At 46.5% G+C, this 21,260-nt stretch overlaps 1 protein-coding gene across 6 annotated transcripts in view; it reads left to right on the top strand.

Moving 5' to 3' along the window:
- Positions 1-21,260, top strand: part of Epb41l4b (erythrocyte membrane protein band 4.1 like 4b) — a 151,197-nt gene that overhangs the window by 99,710 nt on the left and 30,227 nt on the right. For 5 of the 6 annotated variants that reach the window (NM_001355492.1, XM_011250068.1, XM_006538087.3 and 2 more), the window contains 5 exons: positions 2,407-2,615; positions 4,838-4,956; positions 11,219-11,344; positions 15,783-15,850; positions 19,023-19,121. In NM_001355492.1, coding sequence (NP_001342421.1) covers positions 2,407-2,615; positions 4,838-4,956; positions 11,219-11,344; positions 15,783-15,850; positions 19,023-19,121 — 621 coding nt within the window. Of the gene's footprint in view, positions 1-2,406; positions 2,616-4,837; positions 4,957-11,218; positions 11,345-15,782; positions 15,851-16,047; positions 18,640-19,022; positions 19,122-21,260 lie in introns of those variants that run through there. The other variant, XM_006538089.4, reaches the window with a different exon arrangement.

The following is a 21,260-nucleotide window of genomic DNA, read 5'->3' as shown; positions in this document are numbered from 1 at the left end:
TCCATTTGAAGATGGGGAAGAATGTCAGTGAACTTTGCAGGCTGCAGATGTACACATCTAGCCACACACCTCCTTAGCTTTGGGAAAGTCCAGCAATTGCTGTCCCACATGGTCTGTAAAGCAGTGGTCAAGTGTCCCCTGCAGGGCTGTGGCTGGGCCCAGGAAAGAGCGTTCAGCTCCAACTTAGTGTGCTTTCTTAATAGGAAAGTGGGTAGCATGAACTGTTTCTAAGGGGAAGAGGTAAGAGTGGAGATCTCCAGAGGTCAAAACCATGCCATCTTCCACTTCCTCCAGGTCTGTGGTTCCCAACCTTCCTAACGCTGTGATCCATTAATACAGTTCCTCATGTTGTGGTGACCGACAACAATAAAATCATTTTTGTTGCTACTTCGTAACTATAATTTTGCGGCTGTTAGAAACTGTAATGTAAATATCTGTGTTTTCCGGTGGTTCTAGGTGAACCCTGTGAGAGTGTTGCGACCCACAGGTTGAGAACCACTGCCCCGGTTGCACACCCTAGTGGAGTACCCTTGAGTGAGTCTCCACAAAGCAGCCAGAGTGGCTCCTGCACCAATAGAGGCAAGCACACCTTTGCCTCTGGACTCTTCCCTGCCTCTGCTAACCAGGCCCATTTCCACCTCCTTCCCCAGTGTCCCCAAGCCATGCTTACACTATCAGGAACATCCATCCCAGGGACCGCTCAAATCCTTTCTACGGTCCCCTGCTGCTCAGATGATAATCCTGAATTCATCACCTTTCAAACTAGTCCAGCTTGCCGTTTGAACTGCACTTCCTGCTGCTCCCATTCACTCCCTTCTCTCCTCATACTCTGCACTCCTTGCTCACCTGACCTTTGACATACTGTTTCTTAGGCCTGTAATGGCTCCTACTACCCATGCATCTTAAATTCCACAGCTGCCCACCCTCTCCCATAAAAAAAAAAAATCAGTAAATGAGTACTAACTTAGACCGTGTGACTTATAAATGAGTGAAACCCAACTACCTCAACTAATCGATCAAACAATCAATCAACAAATCAATGCATTTTGTGAACCTTATTGAAAGATTTAGCCATAGTTTCACCTTCAGGTATAGCTGAACCTGGGTGCTCAAATGATACCATTAAAGAGTATTTCTCACTCCACCCACAGCCAGCTTCTGCTCATCTTCTCTCACCCCATGCTTTATCAAGGATGCACCTACTTTATGTCTGGGAAAGGTGGCCACAAAAAGCTCCTGCTTGCACTCTGATAGCCAGAACTGACTTACTCATTGCACACTACACACATGGTGCTCTGGTATGACAGTACCATTTTTATGAGGCCATAAAAATGTTTTAATTCTTCTATAGTCAGGAAAAAAAACCATTTTGTTGAAGGAAGTATGTTCAGGCACTATATTAATATGCTTGCTTTAATGTAAGCACTGCTAAGAAATATAATTTTTTAAAAGATTTTTTTTCCTTGTTTTTTCGAGACAGGGTTTCTCTGTATAGCCCTGGCTGTCCTGGAACTCACAGATTTTATTTTTAATTACCTGGGTATGTGTGTGGGTCTGTGCACATGAGTGCAGTGCCCAAGGAATCCAGAAGAGGGCAATGGTTCCTCTGAGCTGGAATTAGAGGCAACTGTGAGCCGCCTGGAAAGAGAGCCCCTCTCTTGGAGCTCACGAGTGTTAAACGTTAGGAGCACGTGAATGAATTTAGATCAAATCCCTCTTAACAGAATTGTGGGAGGTTCTGGCTGGGCATGCTTGAGAAGGCCACCCCTGAGAAGAAATATCAGAGCAGGCACGTGGGGATGACTTTCTGTATGTGGAATGGGTAGAGATGAGACTGGTTTCTAACATAGGCTCATTTAAGCATAATTTATAGTTTTTCTTTCATCTACCTTTGAATAAGGCATTTAGAAGATGCCTTATTCAAAAATACATTTATTTTTATGTGTATGAGTGTTTTTGTCTCTTTATGAGTGTGTGTGTGTGTGTGTGTGTGTGTGTCCATCATGTACATGCAGTGCCTGTAGAGGCCAGAAGAGGGTATCAGACCTTAAGGAACTGGAGTTCCCGATGCTTGTGAGCTGCCCTGCGGGTGCTTGGAACTGATCCTACTTCCTTTAGAAAAGTAGCCAGTGCTCATTAACCACTGAATCATCTCTCTAGCCCTGAAAATCCAGTTTTTAAAATGCAAGCTATTTTATTCCATTTCAAAGTAAAGACATTTTAATGATTCGAGATGTCAGAGCACTCGAACGTATACACATTCCCACTTTTGTTCAGTTTCTTTGCACACTGTTTGGCCCAGTGCCCTATTTTAAGAAGGGGTCTTTTGAGCCTCGTGGCCTTGAGGTTTGAGAGGTTAGCAGAACGTTGTGTTGTTCTAAATCCTGACTTTGTTGCCTGCCTCAGCTACCCGCTCCCGTCCCCTGCGCTCAGCCCCACAGAAAGGCTGCCTTTCAGCCTCGAAGAGAACGGGGGCACACCATTTGCCCCCAAAACTTCGGGGAGGCATCACCACCAGCATCAGCACCAGCACCACTCCAACTACGGCCTTTCACTGACCCTGGAGAATAAGGAGGCGCCGCTGAGGTCCCCGAACGCTAGCAAGGCCCTCACCAGTGAGTGTGTAATGGGAGCTGGGTGGGGTGCGGAGGGCCTGTCAAGAACAGAAGGGGGATGGGGAGTTGCCATGGCTACTGGATTTGGGCAGCTTACTTGTAGAGTCTGGTGGCTGGAGGCAAGGTGATCTAGACTCAGTGGTTTCCTGCTTCCATGTTATAAATGGCCAGTCCTTCCTGGCTCCTAGTTTGACATCTGGTTCAGGCTGCTGGGCTCCAGCAGCGGAAGGGGGCGGAGTCAGATGGTGCTGCGGTTCCTGCCCTGGTCACAGTAAACTCTTGCCTCTGCCCATTTGTGACACAGCTTCCAACAGCAAAGAGGTGTCAGGCGCCCAGGGAGCCTGTGGTGCTATCTATCCTGTAGACAATGATAATAAAGTAAGCATTTAGGCCTGTGATTGGCAATATGACTCATTTGGCCCCTGCTAACTCTAATAAGAATGGGTTTGCATCTTGAGTGTTATATTATTTCCTAACTCACCTTTAATCCCTTTTAGGAATTTATCTTTGATATACTGAGGCAAAGAATTCGTTTTTCTTTTTCTTTCTTTCTTTCTTTTTTCTTTCTCACTGTATAGTCTAGGCTGACCATAAACTCACAAAGATCTCCCTGCCTCTGCCTCCCTGCGTGATGGGATTTAAGGCTGTACCACCACCAGATATAATCTTATTTTTCATTTTAATCATTATTTTATTGCTTGTCTACATCTGTTCATTTTTTTAACTAGCATTCAGTGTTGTGTTTCTTTATGACATTTTTCAAATATCCCTGCTCCCCCTCCCCTGCTCATCTCTCCCCTCCCGCCCCTGCTTCTCTCGCTGTCCTACTTTCCCCCCCAGGAGCCCTTTTCCCACTTTCAAGAAACACAGTGGTCTTCCACACTCCCTTCAGGAGCACAGAGGCAGGGCTGGGCAGAGGTCGGGGTGCTGGTTCTCAGAGTAAGCCAGAATGCTCTCCAGGCTTCGGTCCCTCTGTGAGCAGGATAGAGTGTGTGCAGTGAGTGTTTAGGAACAGCCTGACGCTGCGTGTTACTGTGAGCTGTCCAGATACAGCTTCACACCATAAGAGCCATTTGAGGTTAGCTAAGTGGAAGATGGGAATTCTTAGCCCAAGACCTGATCAGGCTACACTTGCCCTCGTTCACCTCATCCATTTGCATGGAGGTGACTTGGGGTGGCTTCCTGACAGTATCCCTCCTGCAATTCAGTCCCCATAGAGAAACTGCCAATTGCCAGTTTAAGACCTTCTGTTCCTCCCTGCGGGGCATAAGTCCATGCGCTGAGCCCGGTCACGTGACAGACCTCCAATGCCTCATCCTGCTGTCTCAGTCTCCCCCATCCTTCCTACACTCCAGCTGCACGGAACTTCTGTCCTTTCACAAAGTGCCTCGCAATCCCAGCCCTGTCTTTGTGTCTGCTGTTTCCTCCACCCGCAAGGCTTTTCCTCAGCCCTAGGACTCCACACGCGCCCCCCTTCCCCCCCCGCACCCCCCCCCTGCAGCCAGCTCACGTGGTGTCAGTGCAGCATCCCTGAGTGCTTCCTCCACGCTACCTGCATCCCCGGCCGGGGTGAGGGCGTCTTAAGCTCTTTGTGCTTTTATGCGAAATGTCTTCCCTTCACTTTCACTAGAATCATGTCTTACTTGTTTGTTTCAACTCCCCAGACGCCAGTTGTTAACAAGCAATAAAGCACCAGCTTTATTGGATAATGAATATTTAATATTTAGTGGATGTTTAGTGTATTAATGAATAAATCCAAACTAGAGTGGGGCGTGGTGGCAAGCAAATGCAACACAACACAAAAAGCCAACGGCTTTGATTTTGAGAAGTCTGACATGACTCTCCGAGGCACCTCACCATGCCTCGCAGCCTGGACGTCTGCCTGTCTGTCTTTAAAGCATGTAAAGAGCCTTTCCACATTTGAGTATTTTTATGAAAATAATCTCACCTAGTACTCCAGAAACCGTGCGAGATAAGTGATTTCTATTTTCATTTCTAAATGGCTTAGAGGCTCAGAGGGGTCAAGCCTCATGCCCAGTGCCGCCCAGCTCATATCCGAGGGAGTAAGGTTATGGGAACTTGACATCAGATGTTCTTGTGCTGTGACAAGCTAGAAGGGCAAGAAAGAGTCTGGGAGTCAGGCTACGGCGGCGGGGTCTCTGGCCCCCTGTATCTAGCTGCCTTTGAACGTCTGCTTTTTCCTTTCCCTGCCCACACTGTAGAACTGAGTCCAGGCACGCCAGCCCTGTACAGCGAAGCAGCTGCACATCTGAAGAAGCTGGAGCTGGAGACCGTGAAGGCTGTGGCACCCTGGCCTGCCCTGCATATCAACATCAACAAGGTGCCAAGGCAGCTCTGCACGGGGGCCTGAACCACAGGTGTTGTGCGTGCGTGCGTGCGTGTGTGCGTGCGTGCGTGCGTGCGTGCGTGTGCTCCTGATTATTAAGGTGCTTGTGTGAGTGTGCATGTGTGTGTGTGTGTCTTTGCATGTGTGAGCATCCTCATGTGTGGGGTCAGAGGACAATCTCAGGTTTTCTACCTCAGGAGTTATTCACCTTTATTTTGCTGCCAAGATCTCTCACTGGCTCAAACTCACCAAGTAGGCTAAGCTGGACATACAAACCCCTGTCCTCGGGGAACCTATCTGTCTCTGATGCCACCAGCCACCACCACACCCAGATTCTTTTTTAAAAAACCATATTTAAATTTATTTGTATATGTGTGTGCGTATGTTGGTAGGCACACGTGTGTGCACGGTGGAGGCTTTAAGACGGTGTTGGGTCCTCTAAGCTGGAGTTCTGTACCTGATGTGGGAACCAGATTTTGGTTCTTGGCAAGAGCGGCAAGCTGTCTTAGCTGCTGAGCCGTCTCTCCAGCTCTATGCCTGGCCTTTTTACGTGGGTTCTGGGGATCGAATGCAGCTCCCATGCTTGCACTAGTGCCTTACTTACTCAGCCAGCTCCCTGGCTTCTCCACTGTGGCTCTCTCTCCCTTCCTGCTTAAGCTGCTTCAGGAACAGAGCATCTTGTGCCTTCTTGACGGATAAACTGCCAGCAGCACCACGTGGCACCCTGCACACCCTGTGCCCCTTGGATGGCTCTGCTTTTTCTTGCGTTTTCACTTCCTCCAGTGTGCATGGTCACTGGTCTTAGTAATTTACACTTTCACCGAACCTAAGCTCTTCTTCAGCATGATGGTGGCAGAGAGCTCACAAGCACTCACATTGCTCCTCAAATGTCCCATGGCTGTGGCAGGACATTTGAGGAGCATGCTCTTCCGAGGGCAAGTGCCTGGCTTTTCCCTGGAGCTCAAGAGCTAAGTTATCACTGCCCACCTTTCCGCCTCATTCAGAGAAATGCACCGGAGGTGGGGAGTGGCTCAGTGGGAGAGCATTGCTTAGTGTTCAGTCATCAGCACAAGTGAGAAATTAAAAAAAAAAAATCACAGGAAACAAGCACTGTGCATGGATACGGTTATACAAGTGACGCTGACCTCGCCTCACACAGCAACAGCGGTCTTACTCCATTGATTGTTTTATTTTTATTTTTGTTTGTGTATACGTGTGTGTGTGTGTATAGATGTGTGTGTGTGTGTGTGTGTGTGTGTGTGTGTGTGTGTGTATGTGTGTGTGTTCAGGCTAGAGGACAATCTTGGGTGATGAGAATCAGGGTCTATCCACCTCATTTTGAGATAGGGTATCTCACTGACCTGAACTTGCCTGTTAGACGAGGCTGGCTGGCAGGCAAACCCCAGGGATCCGCTTGTGTCCATCTCTCCAGTACAGAGGTCACAAACTTGACCCACCACAACTGGCTTGCAGAAATCTTCTTGAGACAGCATATCATGTTGCCAAGGTATTGGTCTTGAACTTGCTATGCACGCCAGGATGGCCTTGAACTCTGATCCTCCTGCCTCTACCTCCCACTGCAGGGGTTAGAGGCATGCATCGCCATTTCCAATTTATGTGGTGTTGAAAATGAAACCCAGGCAGAGGTAGGCGGATTTCTGAGTTCGAGGCCAGCCTGATCTACAAAGTGAGTTCTAAGACAGCCAGAGCTAGACAGAAAAACCCTGTCTCGAAAAACCAAAAAAAAAAAAGAGAGAGAGAAAGAAAGAAAGAAAAGAAAAGAAAAGAAAAGAAAAGAAAAGAAAAGAGAGAAAGAGAGAAAGAAAAAGAAAGAAAATGAAACCCAAGGCTTTGTGTGTGGTAGGTAAACAAGCATTCTGCCAAGTGAGTCGCAGCCCCAGCCCCCTGTGTTATTTATTCTTTATCGTTAAGAAACATTTCTCGGGCCAGTGAGCTGTCATATGTGGTAAAGGAGCTTGCTTGCACCCAAGCCTCTTGACTGAGTTCTGTCCCTGGGTTTCACATGAGGAAAGGAGAGACCTGGCTCATACAAGTTATCCTCTGACCTCACATAGTTACACCCCTACACATTTATAAATAAATAAATGTAATAAAATATTTTAAAAGAAAACTGTTTCTTGCAGGAGATTTCAGTAAGCCCCTCACATGGGAGCCACCAGCTTGAATGATTTTTTTTTCCTACTTTAAGGATGGAATCACCTCATCTATGGTTTTTGTAACTTCCTGTTCTTAATTTAATGATTTTTCACTACCTTTTTCCAAGTGGTACCCCAAACAAGAGCAGGAATTTCAGTCTCATCATATTTCCCATGTGCTAATTGTCTGTATCAACAGTTTATATATATATCGGACTGCTTCCTCATCCCCAGATGACCTTCCCAAGCAGATGGCCTCTTCTACTATGACACCAATATGCCATTGTCATTGATTTGTATGTTGAATTGTTAATGCCATATTGGATGATACAGTCTCTTTCCACAGCTCCAACTGAACATAAAACATGGTGATTCTAAAAGACAGACAATACACAGGGTAGGGGGTGGGGGTCATGCCTTAAGTCCCAGCACTCAGGAGGCAGAGGCAGGTGGATCTCTGTGAGTTCAAGGCTAATCTTGTCTACAAAGTAAGTTTCGGGACAGCCAGAGCTACACAGAGAAATGGTCCTGAAAAACAAAACAAAACAAAACAAAACAAACCAGACAGCACAACAAAGTTGGGGCCATGCTCTGAGCTAGAACTGTGGTCTTATAATTTCCCTTGGAGATACCTTTGTGTGTGTGTGCGTGCACGTGTATGCGTTCATGGGGTGTAGAGTGCAAGTGTGGGTGTGGATGTGTGGATGTGAGAACGTCAGAAGACAACCTTATGTGTTGGTCTTCAAGCACCTTCCACCTTCATTGGCAGCTAGATCTCTCACTAGCCCGAAACTTCACTACGCAGGCCAGGCTAGCTGGTCCTGTGGGCTTCCGGAGCTCTGTGTCTCTCCACCTCCCTTGTCATTAGTGAGGTAACAGGCCCTCCCTGTCCTACCCTGCCCTGCTTTTTAGGCAGCATCTGGGAATCCAAATTTCTGTCCTCATATGTGTGAGACAATCCCCACCCAGCACTAGAGATGCCTTTTAAATAAAAGGCACACAAAGATGCAAAAGTTTACAGATTTCATATTGATCTTCAATGGAGGTGATTCATGTAGCTGAGCAGTACCTAGCAGTACTGCTTTGTCCAGCTGGGACCGGAGTGAGCCAGCTTGAATTGTCTGGTCCTAAACAGCAGGTTAGGTTGGCTAAACTTGAGGGGGGACGTCAATGCTGAATCCTTCTCTTTTTTTAGCAGCACTCCATCATGTTATGTAGGTCTTCATTATTGTCAGTGTAACCGCGTCCCCATAAGCCATTGTCAAAATCCTCCAATGGGTTCCTAATTAAGTTCCTATTTGCCAAATGCTGCTCCCCTAATTAAAGCCAACAACAAATGAACTCTTAACATATCTATGGAGGAAAATCCATTCAGGTATGAAATAAATAATGTAACTGGATTTACAAGCACAAAATAAATGACCCAAAACCCACACAGTAAAACTTACATTTACAGATAATAAGTTATATGTGAGTTAGTCATTTTCCTAAAGGGGGAAACTCCATCTCCTGGGATAATGAATCCAGCCAGATGTGCCATTTTTTGAGGCCCAGCATGGTGGTTTACTGTCCTTCCCCTCCTCATATCTCAGTCATAGCTTGCTGTATTTTCTTTTCTAACTATGGAATCTAGCATGAGAAAGCCATTCATAATTTCCTAATTTTTTTTTGTCATTGAGCATCTTAACGTTCTTATGAAGGAGGAGGTGGCAGCAGAGAGGTCAGGGAGCTAGCGTGGTTGAGTGGTTGGGAGTTCTGGATTTGGACTCCATCAGAATCTCCATTCCTAGACCTTGGCCCTTCCGCCTCCCTCTGTGTGACCCTGGGCAAGTGACTTCCCATGGTCCCTCTTTGTGTTTGTTCTCATCTACAAACTGGGGGTAAATGATACTCTTGCTTTCTCTTCTGATCATGTAAATCTTTCCCTTTTAATGGAGGAGAGCTTGGAGTCAAACCTTGTGCTCCACCTAGCTGCAGCAACGGCCCACAGCTGTCTGCCTTCTGCTAAAGTGGAGAGAATGAAGGTAGCAGCAAGAGAAGCCAGAAGAAGTGGCTTCTTAGCAAGTGGGGACGACGTTGCTGCCAGACCTATGTTCACTCATGGATCCCACTTGCAGAAGGAGAGAACGGACTCTCCAAAGTTGCCTTCTGACTTGCTATACACACACACACACACACACACACACACACACACACACACTCATTCCCACACACACACACACACACACACACACTCACACACACACACACACACACACTCACACACACACACACACACACACTCACACACAAACACACACACACTCCCACACACTAAAGGAATAAATAATGTAAAAGATACCTTGCTCCAAATAGGTTAGACAAATGAGCCTCCAATGAGTCCTGCACATGGAATATGTGGCCAGTGACTGGCTCATGATAAGCTCTTGAACATGCTCTTGCTACTGGCGTTTTTCTTAATCATCACCATTATTACTATCATGGTCCTCCTCATCATCCTGCCCTCCTCATCGTCACCACCAACACCTCCATCATTATCATCATCATTTTGTAGAGGTTGTTACCAACATCATCACAGTCATTACCAAGATCATTGTCATCACCATCTATTTTTGATGGTACCCTAGAGAGAAAGGACTGACATTGTATTTCAGAACACTTGCCTCTGTCTGTTTGGTACTAAATGGCATGGCCAGGGTCTGCTTCTCTCCCAAGTGTTCTTCTTGTTCATTGGTCGGTCCCTTGGGGAAACTAGATTCTATGCCCTATTTTTTTTTTTAATTAGATGCATTGTCTAGCCACTTGTCCTCCACTTCTTCTATGGCTTTAGTGATATTCCTACAATGAATACCAAGATGGGATTCTTGGTTTTTCTCAGTATATGGGCCAGACTCTTCTTGAACTTATCACCCTTCTGTGTCCTCCTCTTGAATGCTGGAGCAGTAGAGGAGAGCCACCACGCCTAACTCCAGTGGGGCTTTTGATCTGGTGAATAGCGATACCAGTTGAGCAAGTTGAGGATTTTAGAACATTTCCTCCTTCCCTTGGTTCGTGATGGCTGACCAGTCACATTCCTCCTGAGAGCACTGAATTTCCATTAGCAATCATGAGGTCTTTTGCATTTCTTATGAAGCATATATCTCTTCTGATAATAAGTGGGTGTCACTATAACTGTCTAGATGAAGTAGTTATTGGGCACCAAGTCTAGGTCAAGCATTATATTGTTCTGGGACATGCAATGACCATGACCAAAATATGGTGAGCAATTAGACATTATCTCCCCAAAGTGGCACATATACCATCTAAGATCATTTCAGGGCTACATGTAGAGATGAATAACTTTTAATCACCATGTCAATACTGTGTCTACTCTAGTGATTTATAGCTTTTGATTTTAAAGATGTTTTCCTTTGAACATGATTCAAATATAAATATGTATTCCTAGGGTAGCCTACCTTAACTGAGTCACATGAACTTTAGGGACATATTCACTTAATACTTAGGATATGGCAGAAATTGTGAAATTAATACCAAATTACTGAAACCCAGTGTGATCCAGGATCTAGGAGTGTGGTTCCATGATAGATCTAGCATGAGGGGTCCCATCTGCTGCATAGACATTAAATGAATTAAAGAAGTAGCAGAGATACAAAGTCCTTATTTAGGGTCACAGTTTCCAGCAAGGTTTACACAACAAATATCAGCAAGTATTTTGTGCCCTTTTTCTTGATCCTGAAAATTACTGGCATGTCTTGCTATCTCTGAGGTAGCATGGAGGGAATAGCTCTAGGCTGGGCTGGGGGAAAAGAAGCTGTGGCTTCTGTCACTCGTCCCTTCCTGTCACTGGTCCCTTCCTGTCTAAAACCTTCACCTGACACCTGGTGTGTCCAGTCCCTCCCTCACTAGAGAGTGGGATGATATGTGGGAAGTCTCTGTATTAGAAAGTGACAGCCCAAATGGAAGTGTATTAGGGCGCAGACACACACACACACACTCAGATCCCTGTGTTAATTGTCGTTGTGGTTGTTGGGGAAAATCATCATGAGTTTTCTTTTCTGTCTGCTTAACATGTGTGTCACCTGCGTCCTGCTTTACCTCAGGCTGAGGAAAAGAAAGTTTCAGAGAAGACCCTTCAGACCCCGCTGCTGCCTTCGCCCGTAGCAGATCATGTGAAGTGCAACATTTTGAAAGCACAGCTGGAGAATGCCTCTCGTGTGAATGCCCAGGTACGTGGGGTGAATACTCCTTCAATTTCATATGCTGCAGGATTTCCTCAGTGCCACACAGAGGGACAATGACACAGAACCAGTCAAGGTCTAGTATGGAGATAGGAGCCACTTCTTGGTATAGGAGCCTGGATATTGTTGTTGTTGTTGTTGTTGTTGTTGTTACATTTTATCTCTTTGTTAGGAGGGGTGCAGGGGCTCATGCCATCGAATGCTTGTGAAGGACAAGGGACCACTTTCGGGAGTCAGTCCTCTCTGCTGTGTGGGTCCTGAGGATTGGACTCTGGTTGTCAGCCTTGGCATCAGGCACTTTTACATGCTGAGCTGCCTCACTGGCTCCAGGAGGCCTGGGTTTTAATGTAAAGAATTGCTAGTGGGTGTGGTTATTATTTATGTAAGCGAATGGATGACAGGGAAACGAGAGAGAGACAGTGGCTCTTACGTGCTAGTTGCATAAGGGCTCTGAGCAGAGCTGTCCCTTCCCTGAGGGTTCAGGAAGTCACTGTGGGGGTAGTGATCCTCATGTCTAACCAGCTCCCTGAACTACACTTTGAGTCACACTTCTCCAAGAGACTGGAGGTGGCAACTCCGGAAACACTTTCCATCACAAGAGCAGGGGAACAAAAATGTAAATGTGGACATTTGAGTGCCAGGAGGAAGAATCCCACACAGGTGAAACTTAAACTCATGAGTTCAGGTCCCCATAGCCTCCTCTTGTATCTAACTTCATGAGTTACATGTGGCCTGATCCCATACTAAGGGCTAGGGGTGACAGGCCCCCACAGCCTGGGGAAAGGAGCTGTGTCCATGATGGGCAGGGTGACACAGGATCTCCTGGTGCTGCCATACTGTAACCTGATTTAGATGTTCCTGTGGAGGAGTGGGGTACTATAGTTGAAGAAGCCAGGCTGGGGTAACCCAAAAGAATGTAAAGCCGAAAATTTCTCCCCCTGTAGTGCCCCCTGTTGGCAAAGGAAATTTTGTTTGGGGCTTCTCATCCCAGATCCGTGGAGGAGGGGTGAATTTGGAGATAAAAGAGAGGATAGTGTAATAACTGACATAAACCCTCTGATTGGCACCATAGCACATATCACTGGCTCCATAATGGCCATTAATTACACTCTTTATGCCACCCTAAATGAGGGTTCTAAGGCAGTGGCCCCAGTCACAGGTCGCCTCTAAGGAGAAACCCATTGGCCATCCCTGCCCTGAAAACAGCATATAATAAGCTATAGTCGGCTTGACAAGATGACTCAGTGACTCAGTTCAATCCCTGGACCTATATGGTCGAAAGAGAGAGCCAGCACCTTAAAGTTGTCCCCTAATCTCTTACGCACACCATGGCTGGCGTGCGCACAAACACACACACAGTAAAAAGAGATTTTTAAGGCTACAGTTGTCCAAGTGCTCATTAAAACAATATGTAAGAATGGACAGTCCTTATGAGTCTACTGTCTATACTTACATTGTGAAGAGTACATACTCGAAAATATCTTCATTCTCTACCTACATATATAACAATCTGTATGATTTGAATCCTCCCAGAAGATGCTGTGAGAAACAAGAGCAGACTTACAGGGTTTCTTCCACTGGGAGGCCATGATGGAAACAGGAGGTATGGACCATGTATTGGAAAGCCGGATGGTCTGGTTCTGTCTGCAGTTCTCAACCTTCCTAATGCTGCGACCCTTTAATACAATCCTCCCGTTGGGCTCGCCCCCAGCCATAAAATTATTTTGTTGCTTGTTCATAACTGTGATTTTACTAATCTTATGAATTGCAGTGTAAATATCTGATGAGCAGGATGTCTGCTATGTGACCCCTGTGAAAGCGTCATTTAACCACCAAAGGGTTGCAACCCCTGGCTCAGGTTTGAGTCCTGATCTGTGTCTTAATGATGTCATTTTTTTATTTTGGTTAGGTTTGGTTTTTTTTCAAGACAGGGTTTTTCTGTGTAGACCTGGCTGTCCTGGAACTCACTTTGTAGACCAGGCTGGCCTCAAACTCAGAAATCCGCCTGCCTCTGCCTCCCGAGTGCTGGGATTAAAGGCATGCACCACCATACCTGGCTAGTGATGTCATCTTAAATTCATGTATTAACTCCGCGGACTTCAGCTGTTTTGTACGGGATGGGGATCAGCTGGGTCTGGCAGTATACACAGGAGTCCCAGGCACTTGGGAAGCTGATACAGAAAAGTCTCTACGATCCAGAGCTAGAGACCAGCTTCAGACAACAAGGGGCTGAAGAGACAGCTCAGAGGTTAAAAACCTTTTCTTTGCAAGCTTGAAGATTGGAATTTGGACCCCAGCATGCATATACAAGCCAGGTGTGATCCCATCCACACCTGTCATCTCAGCTTGTTGGGGAGGCAGAAGGGTTGCTGGGGTTGGCTAGATACCGGCCTGGTTGAAAAGCCACTAGCTCCAGGTTCAACAAGAGACCCTCAAAGGTAGATAGTAATGAAGGAGGACACATGACTCCTTTCTCTAGCCCTGCATACCTGAACACACACATACACCATACACCCGTACACATTACACACTCACAAATTAAAGAAACCCAACAAAACAAAACAAATTAAAAACAACCTCCCTAGGTAACTGTTAAGATTAAAGAATAGCACGGAGATCCTGACGAGCGTCTCACATCACCTCAGGACATACTGGTAGGAACAATCACAGGTTAAAGCTAGGGAATTGTTGGGGACACTGACTGCTCTGGGTGATGGCAGTTGGCACTTTTTACAGGACAGCCAGGTTGACGCCTTGCCTCAAATTGAGTGATTGCAGGGCTGGCAGGGTAGCTCAAAGGATGAAGGCAGTGGGTGCCAACTCCGGTGACCTGAGTTCCATCCCTAGCAACTACATGGTGGAAGGGGAGAGCCAGCTCCCCCAAGTTAACCTTCGGCCTCCATGTGCGTACTGAGCAAGTGCACACGCAAGCACACACATATATACATAAGTATAGTAAGTAAGTGAACCTCAGCTGTCTCAGGTCTCAGTCGCATCTGATTGTCTTACCTGCTCTCCCACTGTCATTTCTGTATATGCTGTTTGTCCTATCACCAAGCAAATAAAACTGTACATGTTTTATAGCCTATAAAGTTGATGTTATGCATATCAGGAAGGTCTGCTGTGTTCCCAGAGGCCTTGCGCTCACAGAGCAAGATCCAGGTTTCTGCTATAGAAGAGGTACTATGTGTCAAAAATAATTCATTTGAGAAAGTGTGGAAAAGGAGGGGATATAGACCCAAAGAAAAGAAAAATATACTGGCTCAGACAGATAAAAAGGAAGGCCCTGAAAATAGTGGAAGAGGAGAGAGGAAGGCGTGAGATCAGTAAAGCCGGGAATGCTGGCCCTGCAGTGCTCACCCATCACTGTAGGAAGGATGCACCCACTCACCCACCCTCCAAAGCAGCATATTAGCCACGTATAGATTTTGAGAAGTCCTCAAGGAAACCTGCTCTATTTTCCTTCTTTCTAATGGCACGGGCTACTTTGTAAATGGCTCCCACTCTCCTCCCCCGAACTAATGTTCTCCGGAGCTACCCTAGGAATCCCTGGGTTGGTGTAGCTTGAGAGTTTGTGGTGAAGAGCTGCTGTATGCAGCCCAGCATCCTGCCAGGGGCTAAACACCAGTTCCCTATGGGGTCAGCACAGAGCACAGGTGTATGGAAAGGAAGCCAGAGGTACTGTCTTGTTTCTGGCTGTAGAAAAGACCCTGACAGGAGCTGTCTCTGGATTCGTGTGTGGACTGCTGTGTCCTCCCCCCACCCCACTCCCGACCCCCCTGTCTCCATGACATTACTGAGCGTCCATTCAAAGCAGAGGCTGAACACAAGGGCTCTGGGTGGGGCATCTTCCCCACTGACTGCCCGTGTACATGCTATTCGGCTGGCTGTGTGGGTGTCCTTTCCTCCCTTTTCATTCTCAGGGACTCACCAGAGGAAGGAAGACAAGACTCGTATTAAAATCAGATGACATCATCCCTTCCGGGATTGCTCCTCTGATATACAGGACTCCAAGTTCCTTTTAAAGCTGTAACTGTAAATGCTACGCAAACCTGTAGCCCATTCTCGTTCTTGATACACAGAGTGCCGGAAGGGACTGAACTGTGGGGTTGCTTTTCCCACACGTTTCCTTTCTCACTAAGGCAGGAGCTGACACATAGCAAGTGCTCAATAAAAGTATGAATGCAAGCGTTGATTGAATGTTCAGTTTCCGCGCCTTAAGCCTCAGTAGCAGAAATGACTCAAGGAAACTTTTTTGTCGTTGTTATTTGCTGTGAAAACAGGATAACTTTGTGATTGACTAGACAACCTAATGAATTAACCTCTGTGGTCCTTCCTATTGCTACAATCCTTTGGATGCAGAAGACCTGAGAGCATTTTTACATGCCAAGCTGTTTACATGTGATTCACTTGTTTTCGTTAACAGATTGGAAAAGAGGAGCCCTCATTTGTAAATATCAATAAGAAATCGAATCTCCAGGATACCAATGTCAGGTCTGTTGGTTCTTGTTTGAGTGGGGAAATGACACTGCATTATGTCGGAAGTGTTGCCCCACCCCCACCCCCACCGCCCTGCCCGGGGTGAGGGAAGGAGGGACAACCCGGGTGACAGAAGTAGAGAGGGAAAACAAAGGGGAGAGAATAGGGGCTCAAAGAAACCAGTTTAAAGACTTCCTGTTGCTTATTCCTAGCTTAACATTACTGCCCGCTGAGCTAGCAAAGAACCCAGCCTCCTTGAGTGGTTTCTGGACCATGTAGAGCTGACCTCAGTTCCCAGAGTGGCGTCATCATCATCGTTGACAATACAGGAAAGAGAACCCTTCCCCGTCTGGCTTCTGTTCGATGCTCTTCCTTGGGTTCTCATTTCTGAACTTTGTCAGGACTGGAATCACATGGATTCACATTGACCCTCTTAGCCACTATCTCCACACCCCATGCCTCAGGGGAATCCCGCCTCAGCCCAAATAACTGACAACATGTCACCAAGGCAGTCTTATTGGCATTTTGGTGGTCTGCCATCCTCTGCTCCTCAGAGTACTTTCCTCAAATGTACAACAGCGTCTCTTATTGACAATCCCAGGTCCTGGCTGCAGAGGTTAACTCAGTAGTAGAGAGCCTAGCATGCTCAAGGCCCTGGGTTCGATCCCCAACCACGCCAACCAGACGAATTGAAGTAGACTCTGGAGTCCCACCTTAGTCCTTGAGATCCTGTGTGTGTGGTTGGGGGTGGGGGGATGAGAATGGAAGGAGGACAGAAAAAGCATCTTAGTGAATGCCTGGGTATCCTAGGGAATGGTTATACTCAATGCTCAAAGCGAAAGCTAGCATTTCTCTATGTTGTCTTAATGGCAGTCTGTATGGGTCCCTCCTGGGCTTTACAGGGACTTATCAGGCTGAGGTCCAGGTCAGTTGGAGAGTACTTTTCTAACATATACAAGGGCCCAGGTTCTGTCCCCAGCACTGGGAAAAGCAAAACTAAAAGACCCTTTCCACTCTGCCCACCATCATTCCTTCATCTGTCTCCATTTTGGAGAACAGCACTATTATCTATTTCCTCCCCAAGCTTGAAACTCAAGAGTCCTTGTTCCCACCCACCCGCCTCATCCCCTCACCTAATTGGTCATCAAAACACATCAATTTGAGTTATATTATCTCATAGAAATCTGTTCAGGACCTTAATCCCTGCTCTTCCCAGCCATTCCTTGTCTCCTATTCTGGATCACTAATACCCTGACTCTCCCATCAATATGTCTTCATGGCTCTGAGGACCTTTCTACAATGCAAACCTCATAGTGCCCCTCCCCAGACTAAAACCTTTAGTGACTGTCACTGCCTTTAGAATAAACTACTCAGCCTGAGGTCCTCCCTACCCCTTACCCTTCTGCTGGGGCCCCTTTAATGTCAGGGTGATGGGGATGGTACCCTACATTCAGCCAGGCCTCTGCTGTCTCTCCCATTGGTGTCTTCCTTGAATGAGACAGAGAACCCTAGGATGGGGTCATTTTAGGCCCTAGGGTTCTGGCCTGAGGAAACCATGAATTCAGCATGTTGACTCAGAATCCTTATTTATTCTTTACTGTGTCCATCCAACAGACACTTGCTAGGGACCAACTGCACACTTTCCACATACTAGAAGAGGAAATGGAAGTGCAGAAGTGGCTTGCTGATCTGTCAGGGTCCCAGCTCAGGGCCTCAGCTGGGTCTCAAGACCTCTTTGGTGTTACTGAATTTTTTTTTAAATATCAAATTAGTCATGACCATAAAAATATATTAAAGATTTTTTAAAGTTGCTGTTTGGGGGCTGACGAGATGGCTTTAGTGAGTATCAGGTCCCACCCTCAAGGCTGAGGACCTCAATTTAGTTCTCAGATGCATATGGTGGGAGAACTGACTGCCGTAGGCCCTCTGCTCTTCAGCCTCTGAACACACATAGAGAATACATTTTTAAAAAAAGATAATTAAAAAAAACAGTTTTAAATGAAGCCATTGGGTCACCATAAATGATTGAGGAAAAAATAAAAGGAAACTTTAATATATTTTTGAATGAAAAAAAACTAAAAGGAATAAAAGGAAAAAGAAAGGATAGGACTGCTCCTAGCTGTGGCTGTGGCTGGGGAGAAAGTTTATCGTAGATGTGCAGGAGAGCACAGCCAGGGGCAGGGACATCTGGGGGAGTCCAGAGTGAACATGACCTTGAGCCAGGCTCAAGGTGAGGAATGGGGGAGGGGGGAACTAGGTGCCTCAGCCAGAGGACAAAAGTACAAAGAAAGCAGATATACAAAATAGTTGGGTTATATAGGGAAGAGCAGCCCAGCTGGGTAGGGTAGGCCAGCTATACCCTGTGACAGGGTCTGACTGATGCTGGAAGAAGCTGGCAGCTAGGTCTGTTTTGATATGTTAAATAGGCACCTCTGTCCCATGTTTGAAACTGAACATTTTTACTTTTCTCTGTGTGTGTGTGTGTGTGTGTGTGTGCACGCGCGTACCATGTATAGGTGCCCCAAAAGGCTAGAAGAGAGCATCAGATTCCCTGGAGACATTATTGGTAGTCTTAGGATACCTAGCATGGGTGCTAGGAATTGAACTCAGGTCCTTTGGAAGAGCAGCAAGCACTCTTAACAACTGAGCTGTGTCTCTCTTTTAAAAAATATTCTCATATACATAGTATTAGATTATTTTAGAGAGAATCCTAAATTTCTTTTGATTATATATTTTCACCATATATATGTATATGCATATATATATAATCTCAGTATATATATATATATATATATATACACACACACACAGTATATAGCTTCACTATATACTATAGTTACAGCCATTGTGAGCTACCAAGTTATTGGGAACTAAAGCTGAGTTATTTATGGGTTTTTCTTCATTCCCCAGCAAGACCTAGCCATGACCCAAACCCTCATATGAGGTAGGAAGCTTTGGAGGCAAGGCAGTTTTATTTGGTACCTCACCTATTCTGGTCTCTATAATGTTTGCTTGTTTATTTGATTTTGAACTTATCTGTATTTGTAATATAATTTCAGTTATTAAGTTAAACACTAAGCCAAGAACAGTCAGATTTCTTGACCATCAGAATCAGTAAGCTGAATATCACCTGAGAAGCCTAATACAAGAGCATTACCATTTTAACAATTTTTTTCCCTATGTCTAGAAGCCCCATTCCTATCCGCGTGGAAGCCGCCCAGCCAGCTGTGGAGAAGCCGGAAATCAAGCCTCCCCGTGTGAGGAGGTTAACAAGGCAGTATAGTTTGTGAGTTCTGCGCTTATCTACCCCCTACTCGTGAACGTTCAGTTATAAACTCATTAGCCCTGCCACAGGCACCTTCTCAGATGGCCATCCCCCAAACTCCATTTAATTCCCATTTTGGTGTCACAGTGAGCACATTTGTCCTTTATCGACTGTGGTATAGTAAACTGTTTCCAGCATTCTGTGCCCGCCACCTCGCAGTTGCTGAGGATTGGGAGTCTGGCATAACCTCTCTGAGCTTCTCTGTTGGGTCCCCAAAAAGCTACAAATTATCCCGTTAAGGCCTTGGTCTCTCACACGGTTGCTATCAGAATCCATAGCCAAGGAAGCTGTTGGACCCCGGTTACCCTATGCTACTGTCTTGTAAGGTTTCTCTGTCAGAAAGCATGGGAGAGGCGGGATGAAAGTCGGTTTTACATAGCCTTACACAGAAAAGACATCCTTTCATTTTTTTGCCATATTCTGTTTATTGGAAACACATTGCTAGACCCAGTTCACACTCTGGAGGAGGATTACATGGGTGGCTGATTGCTAAGACAGGAACCCCCAGAGGCCATAAGAGAAGCTGCCGTCACACCCCATGGCGCCATAGCTAAGTGCTCAGCAGGCTCAGTCAAAGAACAGGAAGGAGGGAAAGGAGCTTCAGATGATGTCAGGCCCCACCCAGGGTTTTTCCCACTTAGTTCAACAAAACTCTTGACTCTGGTTCTAAGCATTGTCAGGTACTGGCAAAGTGGCTCTGACAATTCCCACCTGTCACCTCAACTTGTAGTCTCATAAAGTGCTGGAGGCGAAGACAGAGTTGTAAACAACAGCCCAGACAAGCCGGCTGAGGCCTGTAGGAAGGGCAGTGGGCTCAGCCGTGGGCTGGAAGACTGATGGCCATGGAATTCCCTTTTGGGCCCCAGCTGTGGCTCAGGCGACATGCCTGGGTGTGAAGCGTGTCAGAGAACTACAGAGGAATCTCTGGGCACAACGGGAACTGTGGGCAGTCTGGGGTTCTGGTCTGTTTGTAGCTCTGAGATCCTGAGAAACAAAAATGAATACTATGAACCAGTCTTTACTTCTTTTTCCATTTTCGTGTGTGTGTGTGTGTGTGTGTGTGCGCGCGCGCGCGCGCACGCGTGCATCCACACATGTATTTACAGGATGGGAATTGATATCAGGAATCCACCTTATTCACTGAGGTGAACTCTCTCAACCTAAAACTCACTAACATGGCTAGACTTGAACCAGCTCTGGGGGCCCCTGTATGTCCTTTCAGAGGAGGGAATTAATTACAGGCAGTGCACCAGGCCCACCAGTCATTTACGTGGGTTTCCAGGGCTCTGAACTCTGGTCCTCAGGCTGTGCTGCAAATGCTTCAACCACTGAGCCATCTCTCCAGTACCTTTCTCTTGTCTTTCCTGCTCTTTCATTTCGTTTCTTTCTTTAGAGTGAGGTTTTGGCGACCTCACCAATGCAAAGCAAGTGCTGTGCCGCGGAGCTACGTCTCTCATCAGCCTTCACGGTCTGTTCTGAGACAAGGTCTCCCTGTGTTGCCCAGGCAGACTTTGAATGTCTGGTCTTCTTGCTTCCGCCCTCTGGGTAATTGGGATTTCAGGTCTGTAACACCAGGCTTGGCTTCAAGTGCTTTTCCTTCATCTGTAAAGTGAGCTAGTGCCCACACTAAAGGATGGTTGGTTTGGGTTTTGAGGCAGTTTCACTGTGTAGCCCGGAGCCATCCTGGAACTCACTCTGCAGACCAGCCTGAACTCACAGAGATCTGCCTGCTTCTGCCTCCCAAGTGCTGAGATTTTGCAAGGGTCTGGCCAAAGGTTGTGTTTCTGAAAAGAAAGAAAGAAAAAAAAAAAAAAAAAAACAGTAGGGATTCAGGGTGCAAAGTGAAGGTTGGAGTGCATTGCCAAAGGCAATCCTCCAACAGCCAGCACAGACTGCCATTGGCTCCTTGTGGGAAGGCAAGGAAGACAGTGCTTACAGGTCGTAAGAGCAGGCACGTGTCACCTCACTAGCCTGGATGGGAAGCTAGGGGTGTGTAGCACCAGTGTGTCCAGGAAAGTCAGAATGTCTGGAACTCAGATAATGAACAGCTCTGATGATCTCTGGGGAACAAATTAAACTATGAAAATCTTCCCCGCTCCC

The sequence above is a fragment of the Mus musculus genome, chromosome 4 (genome assembly GCF_000001635.26).
Source record: "Mus musculus strain C57BL/6J chromosome 4, GRCm38.p6 C57BL/6J".
NCBI classification, from domain to species: Eukaryota; Metazoa; Chordata; class Mammalia; order Rodentia; family Muridae; genus Mus; species Mus musculus.
This window is presented reverse-complemented; position numbering and strand designations above follow the sequence as displayed.